The following is a 27,035-nucleotide window of genomic DNA, read 5'->3' on the forward strand; positions in this document are numbered from 1 at the left end:
TCTCGGCAGTTGCCTGTAGTACTCGTAGCCTTGGTGGATCATGACGCGGCGCTCGACGTTACATGGACTTGGCCCCACGTCATGAACACCGCCTTGACCGCATCAACGTCCCGCACAGCGACGTGGCAGCAACACCGGTGCTCATCGGGCGGCGAGCTCATGACTGCAAGACGCACACGAGAGTGGCGCTCATGGGCGCCTACAATTCGTTTTTTGCAGTGAAGTGGTGAGGTTGTGGGAAGCAACTGCACGACACCACGTCATTCCTTCGAAGCTTCACCGCCGAGGCCAACGATCAACATGGCGAACGCCCCTGGACACACCTTCGGGCCAAAGTGCCGCCTGGCGCCTGTCCACCACACGAGAGAAAGGAATGATGCGCCACCCATCGAGGCACAGTTCTTCTACTCATCTTTGATCCCCATCGATGACCCGCTATCGACAAGTTCCGTGACTGGTGGTACCGACACCAAATCTGGCAAGGCGCCGCTGCGTCCTTTTGCCCGTGGCGACAATAATACTCTCGAGAAGGCTTGGCTTGAATTGCAGTCTGATGGGGACCGGAGCGATCACGATAATGCCAGGAAGTGCCGCAAAAAGACGGCATCAGCAGCTAAGGCCAGTGCAGAGAAGAGGGCATTGCTTGTGCAGACTCTTGCTCGCAAGCACTCAGAGCGGCACCGGGCCTCCTTTGAGCCTCAGGATATGTTAATTCCTGCAGAGTTGGACTCTGGGGGGTTGACTGACCGCGTGTGCTGCCCCAGGCTCATTATCGATATCACGGAGGAGCTTGAGAAAACCTTCTGTGCTCTAACCAGACAGGTGGATTCCTCTTTGCAACCCGATCGGATTTTACAAGATGTAATTGGGGTAATAGATCGATGGCGACAATCTGACACTCAACCGAGTCAGGAGCCGCGCGCGTACCAACTTGAAGAACCATCAGCTACTGTCGTTCAAGCTATTCCGGACGTGCCTGTCTCTTCCTCATCTCCTCAGAAACCAAAACCTAAGCCCGAAGTACGTAGCGACACGATATATCATAAGTATCCGATTGGGTCTCTGCGAGAACGCGATGGAAGGCCTCGATCGACTTCGCAGGCCACGAATCACCCATCAAGAGCTCAGACCCCGGTGGGTAGCCCAGCTCCTGCTCGCTCATATGGGGTCGACGATGGTATTTGTGGCAAACCTTTCGTTCGTGTTGGCACCAACGGCGAACAATCCCCGCAACTCTCGGCGTCAATTCCTCGATATGATAGCCTAGTTCCTGCTGAAGGGCTTCGTGACGAAGAATCCGATCATTTGGAAGTTCTGGAACCCCCAGGAATCGGGCCGATAAACAAGGGCGAGGCGCTGGAACTTAATGATAAACAGTCTGTGGAGGTCGCTGTCGGAGTATCGAGGCTTCATATGGTCTCGCTTCCAATACTACAGATGAAACCTATTTACTGGTCCCCAGTTAACGACATGGCTGTCGTAATGAGGGCCACATGGTTCTACAGGTTGGTTGACCTATTATATTTGGGGTAGATATAAGATATTGACATTAGTAGGGATACTATGGTCCCTGTCTCCCCAATAGTTGCCAACCAGCTGGAGGCGGGCTACCAAGAGTTGCAACCTTGGACTGAGACGTGGAGCGACGAGGTTAGGTGTGCCATTGAAGTTGGCCCTCTAGGAGAGGAGAAGGTTTCTCACCGATTGTGGTCTAAGGAGACCGATCAACCAACAAGAGACACCATTTCAGCAGGGCAGCCGAGTATTTCGTCGGATCCTTACTGCGCTGCTCGGTGCTTCTGCGGAGAAGCAGCAGCCGAAGGCTCAATAGAGCCTATTAAACCCAAGAAAGAGTCCACCTCGGAACTGACCTTTCGTCCCTTCTCCAACTACCATATCATGTATAAGAATCAACGGGAAGCCTTCATGCTGAAGCCGAGCTTGAGCCCGTCCGCCTATTATGGAAGGAGGCCGCTCGCAAAGATTATGAGAGGGGTGACAGTCGGGGTACCGGTTGTGAGAGGCTTCGATCGCCCTAAGTGGGAGCGTATACACCTCAAGAAGCAGCCGCCCAATGAAGCTGGAGTCTCGGCAGCTAGTGAGTCGTATGAGAGCCGCGGCAGTGGCGTTTGCGCAGCATGCAAGGCAGACAAGGACCAGGGGCAAGTTATGGACCTCGTGCTTGTGGCGCACGGAATTGGGCAGAAGTTCGCTGAAAGAGTCGAGAGCTTTCATTTTACACATGCCATCAATGGTTTCCGCCGGGCAGTTAACCTTGAACTTGGAAGCCCCATTGTCCAGCAGGTTCTCCGGGAGGGGCAGAATGGGCTTATGATTTTGCCTTTGAACTGGAGGATGGGCTTGTCATTTGAGGATGGAGGCCCTCTCCAGGAGGAGGACAAGGTACGACATGCTACAGACGGGTTCGGGCTCAAAGATATTGAGCCAAAAACGATACCGGCTATTCGTAGCATGATTTCCGACGTCATGTTCGACATTCCCTTCTACATGTCACATCACAAGGGTAAGATGATCAAGGCCCTCGTATCGGAGGCTAATAGGGTGTATCGCCTCTGGTGTCGCAATAACCCGGGGTTCGCGGAGAAAGGTCGTGTCCACATCATAGCTCACTCTCTGGGCAGCGCCATGGCTCTCGAAGTGCTATCTCGCCAGCCCACGGTTGTACCGCCGCTTGACCTTTCACGGAAGGAGCCCGAAACAACGTTCTTTGAATTCGACACCAAGAACCTATTTCTAGTTGGCAGCCCGGCCGGGTTTTTCTTGCTCCTTGAACGAGGAGCCCTCATGCCACGGCGTGGTAGACACAAGCCAGGTGCCGATCTAGCCGACACAGTTGCCGGTGACGTCGTGGGAGAAGTTGGAACGTTTGGATGCCTGGCGGTGGACAACATCTACAACGTGCTTGCAAAAGAGGACCCAATTGCCTACTTGCTGAATGGCGCTGTGGACTCGACCTACGCGTCTAGTTTGAAGCTCGCCCACGTTCCCAGCACGGCCACGTCATTTTTCAAAGCTGTTGGTGATGCATTTCGTCATGTTGTCCCGGGCATGGGCCCAGTTGTGAACCCCTTGGCCCCTGATTCCACCGACCGACCACCGACATTCCGGCTGCCGTCGCAGCTTGAGCTCGAAGTTCACGACTTTACTAGGGAGGAAATTGCAGAGAAGAAGGCCTACCTGCTCAACGACAACGGCCAGATCGACTGGTATCTACGGTCCGGAGGCGGGCCACTCGAGATCCAGTATCTCAACATGTTGAGCGCCCACACCAGCTATTGGACAAACCACGACTTCATTCGAATGGTCTGTATGGAGGTTGGAAGAAAACCTGGACGGGCAAACGCACTTCCTGCCATGCGGGCGGTAAAAGCGACAAAGCGCCTCGTTCAATGATCGCATCGCTTTATGGAGTCTTGGAAGGTTTGGATCTTGGCCTGTGTAGCGGTATAAGTGAGACATGGCGTTCAGGGGCTGTATTTGCTACGATGCATTTGCACTCAGTGTTTATTTGTCTCAGTCCCTTAGATATTTCGACGGCTTTCGAAGATGATAGATTATACTACGGACTATGTAGTCAATGACTTCAACGACGGTTTCAATATTCAATTCCAGTTAAAACGCCTAATGCTAAGGTATTTAACAAGATACTAGCCTATGCGGAATATAGATTCTGATTCCCTGATAGCACGGTACTAGTTGTATCTAGAAGCCTTCCAACTCCATCATTTCTTGGTCCAGGGCCTCGTCGTCGTACTCGTAGGGGTCTTTATTAGCGTCGGTGCCACCAATGGCGGTAGCCATATTTGGATTTAGCGATGCGTCCTCAAGCTCGCGGATCCTCTCATTATCCATCTTCTCCTTGTGCTCCATTAGGTCTGCATACCCCCAGGTGCTGATGCCCTCCTGATCTTTGGCACGGAAGGGCTGGGCCATTGTTCGGAGGAACCTCCTCGCGCTGCTGACCGCCATATCTGTGCTCAGGTTCGTATCAGCGTCGAGAAGGCCCTGATTGATCCATTTGGGAAGCTGGGTCCTTTTCTTCTGGAAGCGACGATCGGCTAGGACCATGATACCGTAATCATCTTTGCCTCGTAAGACTCGCCCTAGACACTGCGCGGCGTGGCGCATGGCGTCGAAGGAGAGGAAGTCGTTCTCCTTGATGCGGTAGGTCTCTCGTAGGAACTCTAGCCTGGCCTTGAGGATACGCGATTCTGTGTACTGGAACGGGACCCCAATACACAGCACAGTTCGGCCGTATTGGTGGTCGAAATCAATACCCTCAGACACTTTCCCTCGTGCGACACAGAGTAGCACGGCTCCACGGCCGTTGCAACAGGCGGTGCGATACGTCTCCAGCGCCAGGGAGGTTTCCTGTGCATCGGGTGTCTCCACCAGAATGAGCTTGTATTTCCATACCTCATCAAGAATGCCCATTCCTTGCCACATGCTGATAATAGACTCCATGTAGAGATATGATGGAAAGAAAACGACCATGCCGTCTGGTGTGATCTTGGCAAACTCCGTGAGCAGGTTTCCGTAGTTTCGAACTACGCTGGGCTCGTTTCGGACTTGGAAGCTGGTCGATATGGCGGCCTGATCACTTCCGCGAGTGACTATCATAGGCAAGAAGGAACGTCGGGCAAGGGTTATGCTGTAGGACTCTTGGATGACGGTGGGGAAATCTAGCATTTTTGGATACATCTCCAGCGGCGAGATTGTTCCAGACGTGATGATGACAGAATAGAAACGCTCAAAGACGGGTCGGATGGCAATGGCTGCGTCGAGACAGGTAAAGTGTAGGATGGGATTGGGAACTTCGGCGGTATCGGATTCGTATGGCTCCAGGATCAGCAAAAAGCCTTTCTCGTAGGTTGCAACAAGCGTCGCAAAAGTTGCCACTTCTTGCAACGGCTGATAGTCTTCGATATTTGTGAGTTCTAGCGTCCTCACAAGTGATGTTAGTCGTTCGGCACAGAACCGGAGCGGCTTCTTTTCAATAAACGTGTGCTCCCTCAGGTGAGCGAGGAAAGAGGGCGGAGTTTCTGAAATGACCTGGCGGACTTTCATTCGAGTCTAGGGACGAGTAATTAGCTATGAATAGACGTGAGACTGTGTGGGAGAAAAATGACAAACCTTGAGGTACTCGATAAAACGCTTCAAGAAGGCCACAAAATGCTCTGCTCTGCGGATGTTGCCGGGCACTGCCTCCTTCAACAGGTCTTCTGGTAAAGCTGAGGAACGGTTAGCGATAGTTACCCCGGCGAATTCCAGAGGACCAGCGTCTCCTTACCCGGATTGGACATGAGGGCGTCCTCTTGCCTCGCCTCGTCGGCATCCCGCAAACCCTGTACAAGCTTCTGGTACTCATTCTGCAACTGTTCCTGGTCGGTGTCCCGCATCTCCGAAATCTTGCGCTCAAGGTTCTGAGCCCCCCTGGTTGCTTTGCGCAAGGAATCCTCAGTGATATCGGTACTCAGGGCTTCGATGCAGACATTGTCAATGTTGTGCGCTTCATCAAAAACGACAATGCAATCCTTGGCGAAGTCTTTCGACACTCTTTCAGCAATCTTGGGATCTAGTAGGTAATGATACGAGAAAATTACGACATTGCAGTATTGCATCTAATTGAATATGTGAGCCGATGAAACGCCAACTAGGAAAGACTGCGCTTACCATACGCCGCACCGTGAAGTATGGGCACTGCTTGTGCTCCTCGCCGTAGCGAAGAATGCTGTCGAAGGTCCAGACCCCGTTTGGGATGAGATTATGAGGTTCGAGTAAGTCGAGATTCTAGAGCGCTGTTAGTAAACACGCAATCAGACTAGAGGGTGTTCGGGACGCACGTCGTGGTAGACGCAGAGATCGACGTTCTCGCCCCGTTCCTTCTTCTCCTTGACAAACCCTGCCGTCAAGCTCCGGCACCGGGCGTCAACAATGGCACCGCTCTTTTCTCGCTTGACAGAAGGGTGAAGACAAAGGTTCTTTCTACTTGTTAATCCGAGGCCTCGGAACTCCTCCTCGTAGCCAAGCTGCTCAGCTCGGTACTTCATCAAAGACTCTAGCTCGACCAGTGCCTTCTCAATCTCGGACATGGTACCTATGGGTCGTTAGAAATCGACCTCGACTATGTAGATTGGCTGGTGCAAACGAACGGGAGCAGTAGATCAGCTTCCGTTTTTCTGGCATATACTGCTGGTAGGCCACGATGAGAGAGAGAAGAGAGACCGTCTTTCCGGTTCCTGAAGGCATTTCCAGGACGCAGTGACCACCAGCGTCCAGGGTTTCTGTTTACTAGCGTTAGCTAACCCAGCCGTGAAGGTTATGCTTCGGAGGTGCCATACTCTTGAGGTCGCACATATATCTTGAGTGAAAACGCCATGGTCAGCCTGGAATAGATAGGCTTGGCTCTTTTAACTCACGCATATTGTTCTGTGGCACAATATCAGTCAGCAAGTAGATAGTATTGATGCATGGTTTTATGGTCGTGAACCCACCTGGATATATCCTGGGATACGGGAAAAGCACCGGGAGATCGCTAGGTAGAATCGGTGAGCACAGGATGAGCCACGGCAGATGTAGATATGGGACTCATCATACTCTATATTGAACTTCATTTTGGCGCCTTGAGAGGGCTGAACGCACCCTCAGCGTGATGCCACAGAAGGCTGGAGTCCACAAAGTTTTCTTCCTTCACGGTTGCGGCTCTAATGGATGTCTGAGGCGCTGGGTCGCTGAGGCGCTGACGTGACGAGGTTTCCACAAAGTTACAGGGATGCTGGCGCCAAAAGCACCGCGAAATCACGTGATGAGCTTCCTCACCATCAAACGCCACATCACAGTGAAATGCACCACAACTTCCACTCACTCATCTTCAGCTCAGTTCTGAATATTTCATGTTGAACTATTTGGGAAGAGCACTTCACTTAATTGAATCTCACCCAATCCTCGCAGTCCACTGGATACACGAACCCAACTCAAAGGTTGTACAGACTGGAGCTGGGCACCGCCCTAGTAGCAAACTCTCTTGCTGCTAACGAAACGTCAGGGCTTTAATGCCTAGTATACTAACGAACCGAGAGGAAAATCTCCTCCAGCATTCCCCTCGCATTTACTCTTCCTTCGATGATTGTTGTTAATTGGAACGTGACTGTCCCTGCCGGCCAGCTAGGCTTGGCTATTATGGTACACGACCAAAGCCTAGGTCTCATATTCCTAGGACTCGAAACTATCCTTACAGTTTCCACCTAAACATAGTCATGGATGCCTTTGGAAATTCGTAAGTATCCTGGGCTACCCAAGAACTCTCCTCGATGCGGACCTCCGACTTCTCCTCGGTATTTGCACTCTGCACACTACTGCCCGTCACGGTATACAAGTCTACCTTAACACCATGGGGAATACCCTCAAGCCTTGTTGCGAAGGCCTTAGACTCGTGAATATTAACAACCACCAAGGAGGCGACCCCATCGTCACTGACTGCTGCACTCGTCTCAAGCCAAGGCGTCTCAATGGTGCCTCTGATCCACTCGGGCCGAGTCGGGCCCTCATATTCACCGCTCTGCACATGACAGGCGACGGTGGTTCCTCTCATGTACTTGCTGAATAGGAGAAGTGGCCACCAGGTGGTCTGTTTCATTAGGCCGGTCTTAGTTGTCATGAGCGGCGCAATGACGTTGACGGACTGAGCGATTGTGGCCATGCCGATATACTTGGATTGGCGGACGAGGACATTGAGCCAGTTGGCCACAGCCAAGGCGTCAGAAAGAGTGTACCTGTGGCTAATGTTCAGCAAAACAACTTCGTGCAACCATCTCGATATCTTACTTTTCCTCGGCGCCCAACCAACCAGGCGCTCTTACGGGGTCCCAGACGTTCCACTCATCGAAACAGATCTTCTGTCGCTTGATGCTGGGCGGAACCCTATTCTCGATACGGGCAAGGTCGATAAGGCTGGCGGTGATCTCGATAGCGCGCTCAGCCTGCCGCGGCGCGGTGACGTTCTGGAGATGGTCGCTTGAGGCGGTGTAGATGTGGATGCTGTGCATATCGATGAGGGACGAGGCGTCGTTGTTACCCAGAACGTGCATGGTGTAATTGATGCACTCCTTGGTTACATGGTAGTCCCAGTGCGTGGGACCCTCCTTACCGCACAAGATGAGCTGAATCGACGGGTCGAGGAGCTTGAGCGCCTTGGCCCATTGATAGGCCTTCTTGGCGTAATCCTCCTGTGTCATCTGCTCAATCTGCCACGGGCCCCAACATTCGTTGCCCAGAGCCCAGTATTTGACCTAGGGAGAGGTGAGAAATAGGTCATACATGAAGGAAACACTAAGAGAGGGCTAGGACGCACCCCGTACGGCTTATCGCGGCCATTCTGGCGGCGCATATTAGCAAAGTGGCTGTCGTCGTCGGAGTTGCAGTATTCGACCCAGCCCATGGCCTCATCGAGTGTGCCTGGAAAGATGTTAGACGTTGGCACCGGTACCCTCTCTCCAGGCTTGGGGGCTTCTTGCCAGTGCCAAAATTCAGGGCAAGATATGGCTCGGTCCCAACAATTTCACACCATTTGAGGAACTCATCGGTGCCAAACTGATTGGTCTCAATGCCGTGCCATGCCAGCTCTTTTCTACCAAGATTGTGTGAGCCAATGCCTGCGTGGGTAAGGCGGTAGATATCCGAGAAAGATGGGGAGATCCTAGTTCCTACCTCTTGGGGCGCTTCTCCCGCGGACCAACACCATCCTGCCAATGGTATGTTGCGATGAAGTTGCCTCCGGGGTATCGAACAACGGGGCACTTCAGTTCCCGGAATGCCTCGATGACGTCCTTGCGATATCCATTCTCATCTGACAATGGGCTGCCTGGGTCGTAGAGTCCGCCGTAAATACAGCGGCCCATGTGCCTGCAAGCTCAGTCAGCATCTCACTACCTACATAAAATTCCTATCTCAACGGAGGTTGGGACACACTCTGTGAAGCCGCCATAAGTGTTGTCGTCGATGCGAGAAATCCTGTGGGCAGGATTGACCGAGATAACAGGCTGCTCACTGTCGGAGATCTTGGTGAAAGTCGCCATGATGCCGCAATGGTCTGAAAGTGCAGTGTCGGATTCGAATAAGGAGCAGGGAGAGAGACGTCAGTAAGTTGGGCTTGAGGGAACTTGACTTGACAGTCGTTTTTGATTCCGGCCGTTCTCGCACCTAGGTAGGCAAGTTATGTGGTAATGCTCTCCAAGCCAAGACTCTGGAATATGGAGTCATGGACTGGCCCCGTCCTTAGATCCCCGCGGTGGGACGGTAGCAACTAATACTGGAGTCGTGGAGGGGGATGCGGAGTTTCGTGTCCCGAGAGCTTCGTCCTAGGCGCACGAATCAAGAATCCCATTCCACTATATGTACCCTCGAACACAGACATTTTCTTTCTCACAATCCCCCATAGCCCCCATGGCACGAACCCGCCAAAGTCTAGGCAACGCGAATCTACGGCCTTGGCTTGGGCATTTGACCATTCTCAGTCCCCTCGCATCGCCAGGATCTCGTCATACGAACCGGTGCCGCAATTAACGCATCGACCCAGCTACGTTTCGACTTCTGAACTATCGAACCACGTGGGGACCTTGATTCTTCCCCATAGCCGCACCAATCGCACCCTTCACCATGTCTCCGGCTCCCTAGATCGGAGGAGGATCGGCTCCATTGACGGACTCAATTTCCAGTCGCCCACGATCACACCAGGCGATGGATTACCCATTCACTGGGGCAGCACTCAGCATCACCGGCATCCGCTGGCCCCACGGGGGCGAGCGAAGGGCTCGCAGACTCGAGGGGGACGCACCGAGTCGCAGGGTATAAGTACCGCCATTGAGCTCTGACATAACGACGCTCTATGTCGCCAGAGAAAATTGTATACTATCCTATTTCGTGTCACCATGGCTCTCCCGCCAAAGTTGTATCAGTGGCTCGTCGGCGTTTTCGCCTCCCTGGGCTCCCTCACCTACGGCTACGACCTTGGTGTCATCGCCCAGGTCATTGCGGCCAAGTCCTTTGTCTCTAAGTTTGGTGATGATCCCGCCCAGATCGGCGCCGTCGTCTCCGTCTTCACCGGCGGTGCTTTCTTCGGTGCCCTCGCTGCTGCACCCTCGGGTGACAAGCTCGGCCGCAAGTGGACCATCCTCATCGGCGCCGTCGTCTTCCTGCTTGGTGGCGCTCTGCAGACGAGCGCACAGAACATTGCCTACATGATGGCCGGAAGGGCTATTGCTGGTCTGGGGTGAGTTTGATCCGTGCCAGAGAGGCGTTGTGTTGCGTCAAACTATATATGTATGCTGATGGCTCTCTCCAGAGTTGGACAGATGGTCATGATTATTCCCATTTACCAAGCAGAACTGTGCCACCCTGACATTCGTGGTACAGTCACCGCTCTTCAGCAGTTCATGCTGGGAGTCGGGGCTCTTGCAGCCGCCTGGATCTCTTACGGTACCTTCAGACTACGGACCTTTGCCTCCACCCGAGACAAATTAACTGATAGTTTATTATTTAGGCGCGGATATTGGCATCAGCGATGACAATGAACAGCAGTGGCGTGTACCCCTCGGAATTCAGAACATTCCCGCGGGAATCCTGGCACTTTTGATTCTTCTCTTTCCCGAATCGCCTCGTTGGCTTATTGACCATGGAAAGTTGGACCTTGGGCTACAGACCCTAGCGAAGCTCCACGCCCATGGGGATATCAACGATCCATGGGTCCAGGCCGAATATGCTCAGATCCAGGAATCTATCGCTGCAGAGCATGAGGCCTCGGCTAAGTCGTATACTGAGCTCTTTACCGATAAATCGTGTCTGAGGCGCCTCTGGATCGCCTGTTCCGTGCAGGCGTCCATACAGATGACGGGTGTTGCGGCTATCCAATACTATTCCGTGGCTATTTATGAAAAGATCGGAATCTCTGGCAGCGATACCCTCCGCTATCAGGCCATTTCCAATATCTTTGCTCTCGTTGCACAGGGTCTTTGCATGAGTTTGATCGATTACACTGGTCGCCGGTGGCCCCTAATCCTAGGCAACGTCGGCAACTGCATCTCCTTTATCGTTGCCACTTGTCTCCTTGCTCTCTTCCCCCCGGGAGAGGGGCAGACCAACACGTCTGCTAGCTGGGCATTCATCGTCATGACATGGCTGTACAACTTTTCCTTCAGCGCAACCTGCGGGCCGCTATCGTGGATCATCCCTGCTGAGATTTTTGATACCAAAACCCGGGCGAAGGGCGTCTCCATCGCCACTATGGTCAACACAGCCTTTAATGCCATGATTGCACAGACCACCTCGGTAGCACTCGACGATACCACTGGCATCGGGTGGAGGTGGTATATCCTCTTCATTGTAAGCCGGCAGTCTTTTTTGCATAGCACGCTCCGTCAACTTGCTAATGGCATATTGATAGGTCTGCAACTTCACCAACGCAGTATATTTCTGGTGCGTTCTCCCTGAAACCTCCAAGAGACCACTGGAGGAGATGCGGTACCTATTCACCGAGGCGCCTATCTTTGTGCCCACTATGAAGCGCGAGGCCGTCGTCTTGGGTGACCTCGAACGCAGGGTTGAAGAGGCGGAGCGCAAGCAGCAGGTCCATGCCGATGAGAGAGAATAATGTGCCTCGATGGTATGCTGCCTGTGTGTTTGTGTATTCGTCGTATTATGCACCGTGGGCCCAGGAAGCTGAAATAGATACATACTACTAGAGTTGAAGTTAGCTTCATAAATATATATATAATCACAGATATAAATGACAAGGCTTTCATAGCCCACAGCTTTGAGTGCTTAATTTACTAACGACAGCTCACGCTAGGACGATGGTCATGGATTTCAGCCTGACCATATGTCCTGGACAGGCTCTACATAAGTATAGATTATCTTCAAGATATTTGTTTGTCTCTATGGAATTTTGCCGTTTTCCAATAGCCTACTTGATGTCTTACATGACCAGGATGCCACCAATAGTGGCATACCCGTCGTCATATCAGGTGTTTGGAAGTATTGCAGAGGAAAATTCAAGAGGATAAATTAAATCAACTTGTAAGTTATAGTATATGTGATGATATTTAATAAGTACGAGTGCTTTCCTAAAACCATGTGTTCTCGAATTCTCCCTTGTCGTTTGCCTATGATGAGCCAAGCCAAGTTATGCTATGCCGTTGATTATCGTTCTACCTGTGAACTCCGGGCGAGCGTTTGTTGTTGTAGTCATGATCCTCTTAGATCAAGATCGGAACGAGTGCAGCAAGACCAATGAGCAGTGCAGGAATGTGTACACCAGGAGCATCATCGCATTCATCGTCGCCGCCGCCACCACCGCCCCTGCCTTTGCGGCGGCACAAGGTGGAGCTGTCACCGTCATCATCATCATCGTAGTCGTAATCATTATCATCATCCTCGTCGTCGTCACTAATACCGTAGCAGATCTCCCCGTCTTCGCAGCAGCCTCCCGTGACACAGTATTCGCCATCGGGACAGTATTCTCCGAGGATGTCGTCACAGCACTCACCGTCATTGTCCATACATCCGCTACCGCATTCATCTAGAATGCTGCTGCAGGACTGTCGGGTGCTGAGACCCCGGATATTCTTGCCGGCCGCACTGACGCCTGGGGGACTGTTGGAGCTTAGGCGAGGGTGCGTTTCAGCAGCGGCACTGACGCCAGCCAGGGCAAGGACAGCCACAGTAAGGCGCATTCTGGTAGAGAGTGAAGAGAAGATAGAGAAACAGGTGATGTAGTCTCCATAGGTAGGGCGAGATGTTTGCTAAACATTGTGTTATACACTTGGGTGTTCGAGTCACTCCTTTTCCGTATATGCTTCTATAGCTCAACGGTAGAGCATGGTACTGTTAATATCGCGATAGATGTTCGATTCATCTTAGAGGCTTGATTTAATTATGATTTAGCTGTGTAATTTATATATATATATAAAAATGACTAACTTAATTCGAAGTAATTTTCAAGATCATCCTTTCCATTTAGTTTCTCCATCTCCATGACCATTGTATACTAGTATTTCATTATTTACTTTAACAGTAAATGCTGCATTATCTATGCATTTATTTAATAATAGTTATATAATGGTATATATAGCTCTATTTTTAGTTATAGCTTCTATGTCTTTATGATTTAGAGATATAGTATCTGAAGGTACTTTTTTAGGGAACCATACTTTAGCTGTACAAAAAGGACTAAATTTAGGAGTAATTTTGTTTATAGTATCGGAAGCTTTATTTTTCTTTCACGCTTGCTAGGGTCTTGATGGGTTGGGTACACGTGTGATGGATCGCCAGGAAGGACTCAGGGTGGCTTTGACAGACCACCTCAGGCTTCCCATGCAGTTGAAGGGCTGCAGCTGAAGATCCAACGTGGCATGGGAGTGGAGGCACTGGCTACTAGCCTCCCGAACCTTCAGCCCGGCCTGGTCGTGTACATTAGCTTTATGTGTCTTCGGGTGGTGGGATAACTCAAGGGGTCGCGATCTGGGTTGTGAGACTTTGGGGGCCGGTTGGGGAGGGTTGTTTTCCGGTAGATGCCAAAAGAAAATGCCGTGTGGCCCGTATCGGTGAATCTTTCTTGTTGAGAGAGAGAGCGTGCGAATATCCGAGGAGAGAGGCTGGTGTCGAGGCCAAGGGCATATCGGGGTCACCACTAGCTTTGACACCTTAGCCAGTCAGCTGAAGATGGCGGACCAAAGGTGGCCAGCTTGACAGGGCGTCGGGATGTGGTGGTGACGGACCACGGTGGCGGTGTTGCCGAAAGCTGGTGGTGCTGCATATTGGGGAAAGTGATTGGCGGTGGTTTGGATGTCGAGATTGGCGAGCCTGAGGAAGCTGAGGAAGAGCTATATCTGGGCTTGAGAGTCTCAGATTTAACCCGACGCCCTTGCAATTTGCGCCTGCCGTCCTTGCTGTCGTTGGCGATCCTCGCCCACTTCACGGAGTACGAGAGCATGATGCAATGCAACCTTGGAACACTCGAGGCGCCCGGGAGGGGCTCCTAAGGAGGCAAACAGCCAAGCCTTGGGCAGTGGAGCCATCTGGCCATCGCGAAGAGTGGTGGCTGACTCCGCTTGTGTGAATGGTGGTTTAGATTAGGTACAACTGGTCAGCCCTATGGCTAACGGGACAGCATAATCTCACAATCCCGGTAGAACGAAGTACTAACCTGAATGGGCGATCACAGACTTTATTTAGACTTGGGTCAGTGCTTAGGCCACTGTGCGTTATGCCGGCTTTGCCAGGCGAATTAAGAAATCCACGACTGCTCGGATCGAATCCATAAAGCAGGCGAGTGACTGCACTGCTCTTGACGAGTGTGTTTTCCTCCATCAAGCATCAGCGTCCCGTCACCTTTAGATCGCGCTAGTCTTGAATCATAAGGGACAGGGAGAATCTCAGCTTCGCGCTTGGGAACTGGGAATCTAAACCTTAATCATGTACTTTGTATAGCGCTTCTATAGCCCTAGTAGAACGACTTCAAGTCTGCTAGCCATTGAGAGGGGAGCTGAGAGGGAGCAGTTTTGCCCAGAGTCGCTCGCATTTATTATATCGTCGTGATAAAATAGGGGAGGGGATCAAGTTGGAATCCCGATAAATCACCGCCCGGCTGAAGGTACACAAAAACTTAATCAACTATTCCCTTGATATATACTATATGAGCAAACTCGCTGTAAGAAGAATGAAAATTAAGGCTACTAGTAATTACAGTCATTCGTGTAACGTTACGAGTTTCTGACGTTTTACTTTTGATTTCAACGAGGCAATTGATGCTACCCAGATAAGCCTCCTTTAGCTATTAGAGCTAGTCTCTAGGATGAAGAACCTAACCTTTGATATTGTTAAGAGGGATCAGCATTAGCAAAAAGGCGTCGCTAGGTCGAGGAAGTCGAGACGAAGGATCAAATCCATGGTTAATAGCCTACGCGAATACTCGCTAGGTCAGACGCCTAGACGAGAGGTAGGTAGGGTCTGAACGGTAGCCGTAACGCTTCGAAGGGCTGTTCTAGTAGTCATCAGTCGGGGGGAATTGATACATACGATGTAGTAAAATGCTATAAGTACCCGCTTCCCTGCCTAATATGTGGGTAGGTGCGTTATCCTGACCGGGGGGGGGGGGGGCGACAAGACTTTTGGAAGGCACCTCCGTCGTACTAGTACTTAGCTCGCTGCAAAAGGGCAGCAAACATGCATGGGTGAGTACCTAATAGGGCAGGTAGCATCAATCTCATTTGGTACATACCTACCAACTAGTACGTTTATAGTAGCCGCCGAGTTTTGAGATTCAAGTTGTTTGATAATAATAGCGCTTCACCCTGGCAGTGTTGGCGCTGCCGTGTGGTCTACTACCTTAGCACTTACGAGTACTACGTCATGAGGTGCCTACTACTACTCCGTAGTATACGTAGCACTACACTCAAACCCCTGTTTAACTTACCTGCTATGATCTTGGATCCATTAGCAGCTGCTGTTAGTACGCTGACAACAATTTCCGATTATAGGGTCAGCTACCTCCATACTCGATGTTCACTTTTCGAACCCCGGCTTCTTCACTAGAACATCCTAGTCATAAAATTATCAATTGTATTGCTGAAATCCGATCTATAGCCCCCATTCGCTCCTCTCTGCGAAGAAGTCACGAAAATTGAATCAAACAAGGGTTCGAGCGTAGACAGACAAACGGAGTATTATCAATGATTAGTAGTACTGACAGGCCTCAACCAACAAATCCTATTCACGAGAAAGTCTCAAGAAATGGGTCAGGCAGAAAATCATAGACTCTAATATTGGGGACAGGGGGCGATGTATTATATATCTGCCGGTTTCCCCCATTGCCGTGCGCACTCCCTGGGACCTCCCTCATCGACCAATTCTTTTCTCACTGCTCTCCATTGACTTAGCTTGTCTATAAGCCTCTCATCCAATACCTTAAACAAAGGCTCCTCAAGATGCGTATCCAGCGTCAGCATATTTTTGCCCTCCTCGCAGCTGCTGTCCCTTCCGTGGCTGCTGGGGCCGAAGGGAAGCGTGACATGACGGAGTGCAAAGATGTCCTGTATGACATGAGCACTGCTATCAAAACGATACCCACACCGGATGCCGCGCTGGAAGAATTCATTTCTGGGGACCAATTTGCTGATGCCACCACCCCGTGTGCGATCCCCACTGCCACGGGGGAGCTGGCCGCCGAGTACACATCATACATGTCCTCGATTTCCAGCTGGCGGATGGAAAATATCGAGGGACTATCCAGCTTTTTGGAAGCCTGCACCGATGTCCCGGAGTTGGATAGCATCTTCGACCAGATCCCTGGGGGCCCGACCGTCTGCGAAGAGATAGTCTGGGAGACCCCCTCGGCCTCCGACGACAACGACGGCGACGACGACGACGAAGGTGCTGCTCCGCGCGCGACTGGTGCCTCCATTACTGTTGTTGCCATAGCTGCTTTCGTCGCCGCTGTTCTCTAAACCTGCCATGGGCAAATGATGGATCGAAGGGCGCGTTTTTCAGTGGGCGATGGCAAATTCGTTTTGGAGACACCTGTGTTGTTTTTAGAGAAACAGGGGCAAATCCCGAAATTTTGGCGTGGAACTTGAGAATCCCATTTGAAGAATACAAAGAGTGATGATACCGTTCGCTGGGGATGGGAGTTGTGGAGCCGAATATGTTTGGGTTGGCCATTAATCCCATTTTGAGCCTACCAGGCAACCTAGTTAGGTTCAACAAGAACTTTGTTGCAACACCTTAATCGAGGCGATTCTGTAACGTGTTAGACACTGTAGAAGAATTACGAACCACGAAAGCCGCCCGACAAATGCTTTTCGCCGTAAGCGAGAAGATGACGAGCAAGTCGGTTCAGATGGTCGGCCCACGGAGACCACCTCCGCTGAAGAACCTCAGAAGAAGTTGATAAAATAACACGAGATGATTGCATTCTTCTAGGCTGTGGGGGTTGGGCTTGGGGCCGCCGTTTACTACCATCTCGTTGAGTGACTCTGGGCACATGGTGTCCCGACGGAATTTGTCCATGGCTAAGATGAATATGAGTAGAGCTTGGGCTTAGCACTGCTAGATTCCCATATTTTGTGATAAACCTCCGAGACTCGGAAAACTTGCCTGTGCCGTTTGGGGTAAATTTGATGGCGAGGTCCCGATCTGGTTCCCTGGCCCAGGGCCCATAACTACAGACAGCTGAAGAAAACATTGCCTGGGTAGGTATGTAGATGTCTGGGTATCTGGGACCTAGGGTCATCTTACTTGGGCTCCGGGTTGAATATCCTCTTTCAGGGATAATTAAGCGTCACTCAAGTAGCCGTTTCACCGGCTGTGGTTGATGGCAGCGTTGATAGACAACTACTACCATGATCGCCATGGTGGTATAATACCCGGCTAGGTTCAAATCCGATTCAGCCCCGGGCCCTCACTGATGTCAACCTGTCCTTTTGGAGAGCGAAACGGGGTTTCTGGACAACGCGCATGTGGCAACGAAGAAGCCGGCGATACACCATGTGAGTCCCGATTCCCGAATGTGACCCCTGCCCTGCACAAAGTCGTTGTGACACCTCCAATTGAGTTGAATCCCGGGAGGACTGGGAATTGGTATTCCAACACTAGCCGGATAGCCAGGTGACGGGTCTTTGAGGGTCGGAGGGGTTGCCCCCATGAGTTAGTTCCAGAGACTCTTTGACTGGCAATGGCATGCGTGCCTTGGAGGTGCCTTTGAAGGACGAGGAGAAGGTTTGGGTCGCGTGTTGAGTCTGAATTTAGGCCTAAGCGAGATTGGCTGGCGGGGAAAGTATCATGTAACGAGCCGTGCGCCTAGATATCGAGACAAACGATGACCTAATACGTACGTGGTTGCAATTTGAGAAAGAACTGAGAGAGCTTGCTGGGTGGACACGAATCAGACGATGCAAGTATGAGTACGGATAGGCTGTGTGCCATGGGAGAAAGGTTTCTTAAAGATAGAGGCGGCCGGCCCCTAGCGATAGCTGGCTGGACCGAATGACAGCATCGACGTTTGTTGATCCAAATCCACAACATCGCTGGGTCTGGGTCTAGGCCTGGAAATCCGGGGATGGTCCCATTCTCCCAGACAGCCCAAACGGTTGATGGATCATGGAGCGGGGATTTTGATGTTGGCATGTCCCTGAGGGGCGCTAACAACGCAGGCTGCAGGCAGCTGGCCATTTGGGCCGTCGGCGCCAACATCTCACAGGTCCTCACCGAGGGACACCATGCAGCCGCGCATGCAACACCTCAAGAACTGGAACCAGCTGGTGCACTGGTTGCAGGCGCCACCACCAAGATGACCGGTCGCCATTGATAACGCGTGGTCTTGGCTTATGTCCTTGCTATGCCCTGCCGTGGTGGGGAGGGAGGGAGGCGAGTATGTTGTAGAACTGCGTACGGACGAGTGCGTGTAATAGTCCTATTGCAAGATGTATCGAGATCGGCCCCTCCGAGTCGGTTCTCCAGGTGTCCCTTCAGTGGAACGGAAGCTTGGGAGCTTGCCTTGGTGTCATGGGCCGGGGGTGCTTGAGGTGGGCCTGGTTGTCTGATTGTCTGATTGTCTGGCTCGCAGATCCGTCACTAACGGGCAGGCGGGAATCCTATTGGTCGCAGACACTTCCCCGCCTCCAAGGCCTCACTAGCGTCACATTGATTGGCCCGTGCCACCCTCCATCCCTGCGCTGTCGCTTATCACTCGACGATCAATTGGACAGACAAGGGACGGTGAAGGCCAGATGGCGGGCGAGATATGCCCAAAAGCAAACCCAGGCACTATCTATCGAGGAAGAGGAGCAGACCTCGCCGTCTCATCATCAGTCAATCCAGATTGTCAGTAACAGTCCATCTCCGATCCAACCTACATCAGCGTACCCTGAATTATACTACTCTTCATCTTGACCCCTCTCCCCATCTCGATCGCCATCGCCCTCCAGAACGAATTGGCTGCCTGCCCAACTTCCTTTGGTTTTCTGTTGCCTCGTTGGTCCTCCGCCTCTCTGTCGAACTCCGCTATCATTGTTCCGATTTCATCTCCGCTGTCGGCTTATTTTGTGGGAGCCTAACCGCTTGGGCATACGATCGATCTCTTGGTTCGGAATAATTCCTGCGGCTCCATCCCCACGTCGACCTCGATATCCTTAAGCTAGGCATGATTGATCGGGGTCCGTGTCTACCAAGCCAGGAGCCCTGTGAGTCGCACCATTCTTGGCTTCTGTGGGGTGATCCACGTCAATGCTGACAAGTCTCGTACTGCCATCTAGCACCCTGTGGCTGAACGGCTTGAATACGGATTCCGTACCTCATCCATCTCTTCCACTAGCATATTCTATATCGAAACTCGGCACCAGCAACCTGAAATTGGCCAGTACTATGGCTACTATTGCTCTTACGAGACCACTCCCTCCTCATAGGCCGACATCTGCCCTAGACGGCCCCATTACGCCACCTCTATCTCTCGAAGCCGTCCATTCGACATCATCGTCAGAGTATCATCAGCAAGCTCCCGTTCCAAACAAACACATTCCTGTCTGCCCTACTGGACCAGCCGTAACGGAGCAGCTCGAAACCCCACCCGAAACCCCCAAGGATGGGTATCAATGTGCCCAAAACTCCGTTCTATATCCTCCCCATCCCTATACCAAACTAGATTCCGGCCCATTGTCCGTCTATGAGCTCGATGCCAGCGACGTTGCTCATGCGATAGACGGGTTCTCTCGCCAACCACTTCCAGACCCGGCCCTCGTATTTCCCTGGTTCCACGGCTTGCACCCCCATAATCACATCCAGCAAGCCTTCTTCAATGCGCGGAAACATACTACTCGCAAGGCACCATGCTGCCTGAGAGGAGTTACAGTTGTCAAAGCAGATGGTGATTTGACAGTCTCTCGCATCAAGGGAGCCCTCGCCCCCGAAGAGCTGATCCATACTAGCTCCAACCCCGATTTCTTGGAGGCCGACCCCAGGGAGGGCTTCTCGGTCCGCAATTTCCATATCCAACCTGCCAAAGTTGCTCTCACATCGGACATCATTGTGTACGGCGATGATGCTGACCATGCCCACAGAGTAGCGTGGGACTTTGCGGCAGCCCGAGGCAGGTGGCGTGAGAAACATGTGGGACAAGAGGACGAATTCCTCGAGTACAACACCTTTGTCTGCACCAGCCCCTTCAGCCAATTTGAAGAGGAGCACAGTGACATTGTAGCCATTGATTCTAATGGCTACGTGACTGGGAAAGTTCTCGACTTTGTCCAACAGGAGAGGAAGGAGATGTGGGACATGACGGAGGCATCTGAGATCTCTCACAATGTCTTCATGGGCCCGACGCCGGAACTCGGGAGTCTCGAGGAAAGGAAATATGAAATTCTAATTGAGTGTAGTGACGGAGGCCGCTTGAATCCGGAGGCTCTACAGCTCGTCGCCGAGAGCATGTCGGAGACAGTCACCCAGCCTTTCCACGATTTCCCTTCATCGGGAAGCATTCTACCACCCACATACAGCCATGCCGAAGCAGATGCCATTCTCGACACTTGCAAGTGGATATATCATCTATCTCATGGCACGCGCCCGCACACTCTTGTTCACACGGACGCTGACGGGGACTCATGCATATCCGTCGAGGATGATACAGATGAATATGCTCCACTACACACGCCTCGGAAAATTCTCATCCATTGCGGTGATGGATACACGGAATCTACCATGCTGGGGATTGCCTACTTCAGTTTCAGTACTGGCCGAGCTGTCCCCGATGCGTGGCTGGATCTTCACAAGATCAAAGGTAGAAACTTCTTCGCCTACCCAAGCGACGTGGCTCTTCTCAAAGCCCTCGCCCCCCGGCTGCTCTCCGAGTCCCCCATGTGTGTTGGAAAGAGCTTGCTTGAAATCACCGACACGGCCACGCACGAGCCTAGCTGGCTTCCCGGTTTGGACGGGTCGTTGCCTAGTCGAATCCTGGACTACTTGTACCTGGGCAATCTCGGTCACGCTAACAACCCGGACCTCCTTCGGGAGCTGGGGATCTGCCAGCTCCTCAGCGTCGGAGAGACAGCCATGTGGCGAGAGGGCCACCTGGAAACCTGGGGGGAGGACAATGTCTGCGTCGTCGAGGGCGTGCAAGATAATGGCATCGATCCTTTGACAGATGAGTTTTCTCGCTGCCTCGAATTCATTGGTGAGTAACCTAAATGAACTGGCAGAGAGGAAGAACATTGTGAACTAATTACTGTTCCTATAATAGATCGCGGAAGACGAAATGGCACAGCAACTCTCGTCCACTGCCGCGTCGGTGTGTCCCGCAGCGCTACTATCTGCATCGCCGAGGTGATGCGAGCTTTTGGCATGTCCTTCCCCCGCGCCTACTGCTTCGTTCGGGCGCGACGCCTGAACGTGATTATCCAGCCACATCTGCGCTTCGCCTACGAACTGCTGCGCTGGGAGGAGAAGCTCCAGCAGCACGGCGACCCATCGGCATCAGTGAAGCACGAGATGGAGTGGGGTGAGATCACCCGGGAGATTGCGCTCATGAACCGCCCTTATTCTAGGTGATGTGAGGCGCCTTATATAACTCTACTGTTGTCACGTATAGTTTGGACACCGCTGCCGTATGTCGGCCGGTGGGTAGTTGGATCATGATTATGGGCCATGCTGAGGGAGCACTACAGCTATCATTCACTTATAACCAGCGGCATCAAAGAATATGGCAGCTAGCAAGTGGCGGATCTGGATCTTGAATATATTTTAGCAATGGGGATATCTTGGCTAAAGGGGTGCCTGGAGTTTGGATTGTTGGCCGTTACTTGAGGCGGCGCTGACCATACGCAAACCTTTGTATTGGGAACATTATCAGGTCTTTGTTTATAAGAGGTTGATCATGAATACGACGATTGCATGATCAGGATGTCCTTTACACTCTAGTTACGCCTAACTTCTCTATTTCAACTTTTTCCCTTCAGAAGCATCTCCATTAACACTGTCACGAATGTAAATTGAGAGCAATTACAAAAGGGGTCTGGATTTATTCAGAGTGGTAGCCACAGGGGTAGTATATGTTCATGGGGACATTGAAAGCCTTCGACGCCACCTCCAAGTTCACGCCGAACACCAGAATGACAAATAAAATGATCAGATGGCGGGGTAACATGATAAACGAGAGAACTCCTGCCCAATGCTACTTCTTTCTCTCATTGCTTCCTTAGAAGAATGAGATGATGAGGAATGTGGTGGAAAGGTTATAGCCACCGGGAGATGAAGGTGAACTGCTGCTCAATCAAGTGGCACATATCCAGAAGTATGCTCATAAGAGCTGTTAGTTCCCGTACGTCGAGGCATCGTTCCTATCGTCTCCTTCGAGAACACTGTTGGTGTCATGTTAGCTTATTTCGAATGCCTAGACTGTAAACGATGGAGGGCGGGGAAGTAAATACGTACGAAAACTGCTTAACCAGGAACCCCTCGCCGCCATTGTCCATATCAATGTTATACACATAGAAACCGCCATCACTCGTCACGACCATGACCTGGGGGCTGCTGCTGCTCATGGCCACGACACTACGGGGTGGCGCGTTACCGCCTGCACCAGGTATGCGGGAGACTTGTGACGATGGGTTCGACTTGGGAATCTTGATGAAGGCGAAGTCGCGGAGGGGTTCCCACATCTCCGTCACCGTCTGGGGTAGATATGAACCCACAACGCCGGCGACGCCTCGGCCCATAATCTGCGAGGACCGCCGAAGCATGCTGCCGAATGAACCGCTCTGCCTACGATGGTTCATCCCGCCATTCCCAGCTCCATTGTTGCTTCCCCCAGCTAGTTCGGCAACGTCGCTTCTGGGGGACTCGGTCGCACTATTCCCGGGCGACTCGCCGTCGTCGAAGCTACGGCCTCTGGACCATCTATCTTGTCGCGGTGGGCTGGGAGGTTCGATCGGCGCTCCGCCCGGGGTGGGGTTGTTTGGCGGCGCTCCGAGGCGGAAGATGTGAACTGTGTCCGATGTGGAAGAGACGCAGAGGAGGGTGGAGCTGAGGTTGAAAGACATGCTATATATCTTGGAGGGGTAGGTACCTCGCCTGAACTGGTAGAGTTTCTGGCCCCTTGGGACAGAGAATACCCGAATGATGGTACCCGTCTCGCTGGCGGTAGCCAGAAGCGTGCCGTCGTTGTTCAGACACAGGCAGCTGAGGGGTGCTCGGTGGGCTTCTATCACGTTGATGGCTTTGATTGTAACAGTATCGAAGATGAGGACCCTTCCGGACGTAGGCGCCACGTACGCGGATTGCGGGGGAGCATGTGACGGTCTCCTAACGTCCGTCTCCTCGCGCGGTTCGGGAAGTGGGTAGGCGAGATAGCAATTCTCGGAGGAGGGAGAGAGGGCGCATATAGCATCGGGGTTGGGCGAGGTGTGTATGGTGTGGAGGAGGCTCATGTTGCTGATGTCATAGAGGTAGATTTCTTCCTCGAGGACGACGGCGAGTCGTTTGCGGTTGAGTCGAACGGCGAGGACTGCGGAGGGGAAGGTGAGCTCGCAGATCACGGAAGCTCTCTGCGATGGAAGAATTGTCAGAGACGAACCGATTGAGCACAGCGGGAAGGGCAGACCTTGGTGTTTTGTATTATCAGATGGCGGGGGGTCAGAGTTAGGGCGACGAGAGAGGTCGAGAAGAGCATCTCGATGATGGTGGTATTGCCCTCATCGCTGCTGAAGATGCGGGAGAATGGATCGGTATGGTAGATGCGGAAGCCTTTGGACGTAGCTACATGCCAGCTTCTGTTAGCGATGCGGCGGCCATGGTGTCGGTTTCTGGCTGCACTCACCAACAGCTAGGCAGCTGTGGTCCTGGTTAAAGGTGATGAAGTTGAGTGTCGGAGCAGCCATGGCGGACGATCGCGCGCAGGGTGCGCTACCTTGGCGCGGGAAGGTAGAAGAGGGTGAATGAGGGTGAATCCGGGCGCCTTGCGCTGGAGGTGGAGGTGAAGTCGAGCTTGGCGACGACGTCGGCCAGGATGGTCGGGGTGTTGGTGGGGGGTGGGGAGCTCTTGGGGGCGGCCGAGATCAGATGGAATGGGGTGGCCGAGACGGAGGTGCGAGCAGTGGTTTAAAGAGGCCACCGTTATGGTGGACGGCTCAAAGAAAAGAGCAGTAAAAGAGATGGTGGAGGTTGAGGCTGAGATGGCCGGCGGTTGGCGCCTGGAGAGGCAGAGGAGAGAGCCGTGGAGGTGGTTTGGCGGGTTTGGCGAGGTTGGGGACGGGATGGATCGCCCATGCGCCTCACGGTCCAGATGTTCGCGGTGTGCCTCACTGACGTCGGGGTGTCAGCTGCGCTTTGGGGGGATTGGATCCCACCACCTCACGCCAGTGAACCTGTAGCGCCCGGGCAGCAGCGCTCTTGGTCCCTGCTCTACGGATACCTAGGTAATAGTGGTGGTGCAGGTGAACGCTATAGGACTCTACGTAGGTACCTGGTAGGTAGCCCTGCAGGGTCCCACCTGTGAAGGTAGGTGGGCTGCCATGGAGGTGCCTTGGTGCCCTGGTCGCTCACACTAGAGCTGGAGGGGAAAACTGGAAAACCCCACCATGCAAGACTGGCCTGGCTGGCCACTGTTTGCGGACGGACGGGGTCGATCGAGACGACTGGAACACGAGCAAAAAAATTGTTGCTGCGTCGCTGTCTCAAGACATTGGAATCTGGAGGGCGATCATCCAATACCTCCGACCAGGACTGCCAGAGCACGCTAGGGCCCTGAAACTACCATCTTCTTGCGACTTCTAACTAGTTATTTTTACCCTGGAGTCCTGGGTAAAACCAAAATTCGACTCGCAGAATCTTTCAGGAAGACGCTGGACCACACAATATGAGCCACAACCGTTCTAGCGAAGCAACAAAGATTTTGTGACAAGAAAAGGGGCCCAGCATGTCTTCTAAGGGGGCACCTGCACGCCCATCCAGGTCACAGGCCTTGGACGACCTGATCATGGGGGTGAGTGACCAAGCCACTGTTCTTCATACCCAACGCCTCAAAAAAGGGGAAAGGGTGCAATATATCACAAATCTTGATTCTTCCATCAGCAACGTTGTGTGTTGTTCTCATACTAACACTCTCAGACCAATAGTAGTAGTATCGTCTCCAAGCGCAGTGTCGAGCGCCTCTACCATCCTGACGAGCCTCATTATTTTCGCTACTTTGTCAAGAAGCCGCAGAGGAGGGCACCCCTCATCAACAGAGGTTATTGGCTCAGGCTCAAGGCTATTGATGTAGTTGTGCGGCAGTTCCTGTCAAGACCGTCGGCCAACAAGAAGGTCGTCATCAATCTGGGATGTGGGAGGTGAGCAACACACTAATCGTCTGCGAGAATTTATCACGGGAACAACTCTTGACGTGTCTAGCGATGTCCTTCCCTGGCAGTGCCACGCTCGCTATGGCGATGTCTGCACAAACGCCCTCTTTGTGGACGTGGACTACCCAGATCTGATGCTCAAGAAGCGGAAAATCGTCCTCGAAACCCCTCAATTGCGCGAGCTTCTCGGCCCAGATGTCTCCTTCAGTGAGACAGACAAAGATGCTGTCTTGATCAAGAGCCCTACGTACTGCCAAGTAGCCTGCGACCTACGTGAGCTAGAGACCCTCCGCCGCACCCTTGCTTCTCTGGTGCCACTGTCAGACTCAGAGGTGCTCTTCGTTGCCGAGGTTTCGGTGACCTACATGGACACTTTGTCCGCTGACTCCGTCATCGAGTGGGCCAGTTCCATCGGAAAGGGTTAGTAATGTATTTGTTCTTCCAGTATCCCATCCTTTCTTGGTAGCTCTTTGAGTTAACGTCCGTCCAGCCGAGTTCTGTCTTTTAGAGCAGATCCTACCCCAAGGACCAGACCACCCTTTTGCTCAGACTATGCTCAAACACTTTGAGAAGCTTAACACGCCACTCAAGTCGGTCCTTCAGTATCCCACACTGGAAAGCCAAAAAGCTCGCTTTCGTTCTCGGGGCTGGGGCCACATCGACATCTGGGATCTATGGGAAGCTTGGTCAGGTGATGATTTCCTAACCAGTGCTGAGCGTGCTGCGCTAGACGATATCGAACCTTTCGATGAGTGGGAGGAACTCATGTTGTTCGGGCGTCATTACTTTGTGATGCATGCTAGGGCGAATGACTCTCCAAACGAACCAAAGCCTGTGGAGGACGAGGGGCACGTTGAGGACATTGACTTAAAAGTGGTGCCAATATCCCACTCAAAGCCCATAAAACGAAGATTTGGAAATGTCACCGTTATTCCAACGGCAGAAGGCGAACGATTCGGAGCTCATATCCTTGGTCTTGGGAGCGACGGTCGATCGGACACGTACGATCTGTATGCTCTAGACGATGCGGCCTCAACACGGAAGCTGCCCATACGTGGACCTCCGACTCGCATGTGCTCAACCCTGACCGACTTGGGGGAATGTGGTACCCTCCTGGCAGGCGGTCGAGCCTCACCCGGAAAGGCTTTCGCTGATTGCTGGATACTCAAGAAAGGACCAAACTCCTCTTGGCAAAGGACTTGGGATCTCCCGATAGCTCTTTACAGACATAGTACCGTCCGTCTAAAGGGCTCATGGCTTGCTCTCGTCATGGGAGGTAGAACTGGTGCATCTGGGGTCTCCCATGATAGCTTCGTGTTCCATCCCGAGAAGGGGTGGGCGAAATGCAAGACTTCGGGCGTTCCGCCTGAGGCTGTCTTTGGTGCTGTGGCCTGCAACTCGTCAGAAACAAGCACTGCGAAAGGCTTTGAGGGAATCATCTGTGGTGGCATTCGTGAGGATGGCACGTTAAGTTCGAAAAAGTACATGTGGCGGCTCGATATGGGTGAGGACGAGGTACGTTCGACTTCGGCTTCGTAGAGCCAGGAAAAAACTGACTGAACTATGACAGCCATCTCTATTCTTCGAGGAGTTCGAGGTGAAAGGTCCCCGAAAGGATATACTCTCGATTTTTGGTGCCGA

The 27,035-nt window shown here is 52.4% G+C and overlaps 9 protein-coding genes and 1 non-coding gene across 10 annotated transcripts; 6 read left to right on the top strand and 4 right to left on the bottom strand.

Moving 5' to 3' along the window:
- Positions 1–1,470: 1,470 nt before the first annotated feature.
- On the top strand, positions 1,471–3,414 carry ACO1O0_002410 (DDHD domain-containing protein; the record flags this gene model as incomplete). The annotated part of the gene is made up of 2 exons (XM_083191880.1): positions 1,471–1,479; positions 1,597–3,414. 2 exons carry the CDS (start codon positions 1,471–1,473, stop codon positions 3,412–3,414), a joined length of 1,827 nt encoding a protein of 608 aa, XP_083053094.1.
- Positions 3,415–3,723: 309 nt separating this feature from the next.
- RAD3 (TFIIH/NER complex ATP-dependent 5'-3' DNA helicase subunit RAD3) lies at positions 3,724–6,444 on the bottom strand (the record flags this gene model as incomplete). Its single annotated transcript, XM_083191881.1, has 7 exons — positions 3,724–5,094; positions 5,155–5,252; positions 5,312–5,642; positions 5,695–5,811; positions 5,865–6,118; positions 6,174–6,305; positions 6,441–6,444. 7 exons carry the CDS (start codon positions 6,442–6,444, stop codon positions 3,724–3,726), a joined length of 2,307 nt encoding a protein of 768 aa, XP_083053095.1.
- An 808-nt stretch (positions 6,445–7,252) lies between these two features.
- On the bottom strand, positions 7,253–9,095 carry ACO1O0_002412 (alpha-N-arabinofuranosidase; the record flags this gene model as incomplete). The annotated part of the gene is given in 6 exon segments (XM_083191882.1): positions 7,253–7,793; positions 7,846–8,309; positions 8,372–8,475; positions 8,493–8,647; positions 8,728–8,922; positions 8,989–9,095. The coding sequence occupies 6 exon segments, from the start codon at positions 9,093–9,095 to the stop codon at positions 7,253–7,255; spliced, it is 1,566 nt and encodes a 521-aa protein (XP_083053096.1).
- An 852-nt stretch (positions 9,096–9,947) lies between these two features.
- ACO1O0_002413 (uncharacterized protein) lies at positions 9,948–11,665 on the top strand (the record flags this gene model as incomplete). Its single annotated transcript, XM_083191883.1, has 4 exons — positions 9,948–10,288; positions 10,361–10,494; positions 10,559–11,397; positions 11,459–11,665. 4 exons carry the CDS (start codon positions 9,948–9,950, stop codon positions 11,663–11,665), a joined length of 1,521 nt encoding a protein of 506 aa, XP_083053097.1.
- Positions 11,666–12,269: 604 nt separating this feature from the next.
- On the bottom strand, positions 12,270–12,746 carry ACO1O0_002414 (uncharacterized protein; the record flags this gene model as incomplete). The annotated part of the gene is made up of 1 exon (XM_083191884.1): positions 12,270–12,746. The coding sequence occupies one exon, from the start codon at positions 12,744–12,746 to the stop codon at positions 12,270–12,272; it is 477 nt and encodes a 158-aa protein (XP_083053098.1).
- Positions 12,747–12,867: 121 nt separating this feature from the next.
- ACO1O0_002415 lies at positions 12,868–12,938 on the top strand. The gene has a single exon. It is a non-coding gene; the product is annotated as a tRNA-Asn (tRNA).
- Positions 12,939–15,998: 3,060 nt separating this feature from the next.
- Positions 15,999–16,517, top strand: ACO1O0_002416 (uncharacterized protein; the record flags this gene model as incomplete). The annotated part of the gene is made up of 1 exon (XM_083191885.1): positions 15,999–16,517. One exon carries the CDS (start codon positions 15,999–16,001, stop codon positions 16,515–16,517), a length of 519 nt encoding a protein of 172 aa, XP_083053099.1.
- A 3,131-nt stretch (positions 16,518–19,648) lies between these two features.
- Positions 19,649–21,606, top strand: PPS1 (tyrosine/serine/threonine protein phosphatase PPS1; the record flags this gene model as incomplete). Its single annotated transcript, XM_083191886.1, has 3 exons — positions 19,649–19,652; positions 19,709–21,232; positions 21,299–21,606. 3 exons carry the CDS (start codon positions 19,649–19,651, stop codon positions 21,604–21,606), a joined length of 1,836 nt encoding a protein of 611 aa, XP_083053100.1.
- A 760-nt stretch (positions 21,607–22,366) lies between these two features.
- Positions 22,367–23,933, bottom strand: ATG18 (phosphoinositide binding protein ATG18; the record flags this gene model as incomplete). The annotated part of the gene is made up of 4 exons (XM_083191887.1): positions 22,367–22,415; positions 22,489–23,600; positions 23,657–23,811; positions 23,873–23,933. 4 exons carry the CDS (start codon positions 23,931–23,933, stop codon positions 22,367–22,369), a joined length of 1,377 nt encoding a protein of 458 aa, XP_083053101.1.
- Positions 23,934–25,030: 1,097 nt separating this feature from the next.
- PPM2_1 (S-adenosyl-L-methionine-dependent methyltransferase) lies at positions 25,031–25,819 on the top strand (the record flags this gene model as incomplete). The annotated part of the gene is made up of 3 exons (XM_083191888.1): positions 25,031–25,036; positions 25,162–25,382; positions 25,444–25,819. The coding sequence occupies 3 exons, from the start codon at positions 25,031–25,033 to the stop codon at positions 25,817–25,819; spliced, it is 603 nt and encodes a 200-aa protein (XP_083053102.1).
- Positions 25,820–27,035: the final 1,216 nt, after the last annotated feature.

Source organism: Amphichorda felina (assembly GCF_050947745.1).
Source record: "Amphichorda felina strain 45539 chromosome Unknown scaffold_2, whole genome shotgun sequence".
NCBI lineage: Eukaryota > Fungi > Ascomycota > Sordariomycetes > Hypocreales > Bionectriaceae > Amphichorda > Amphichorda felina.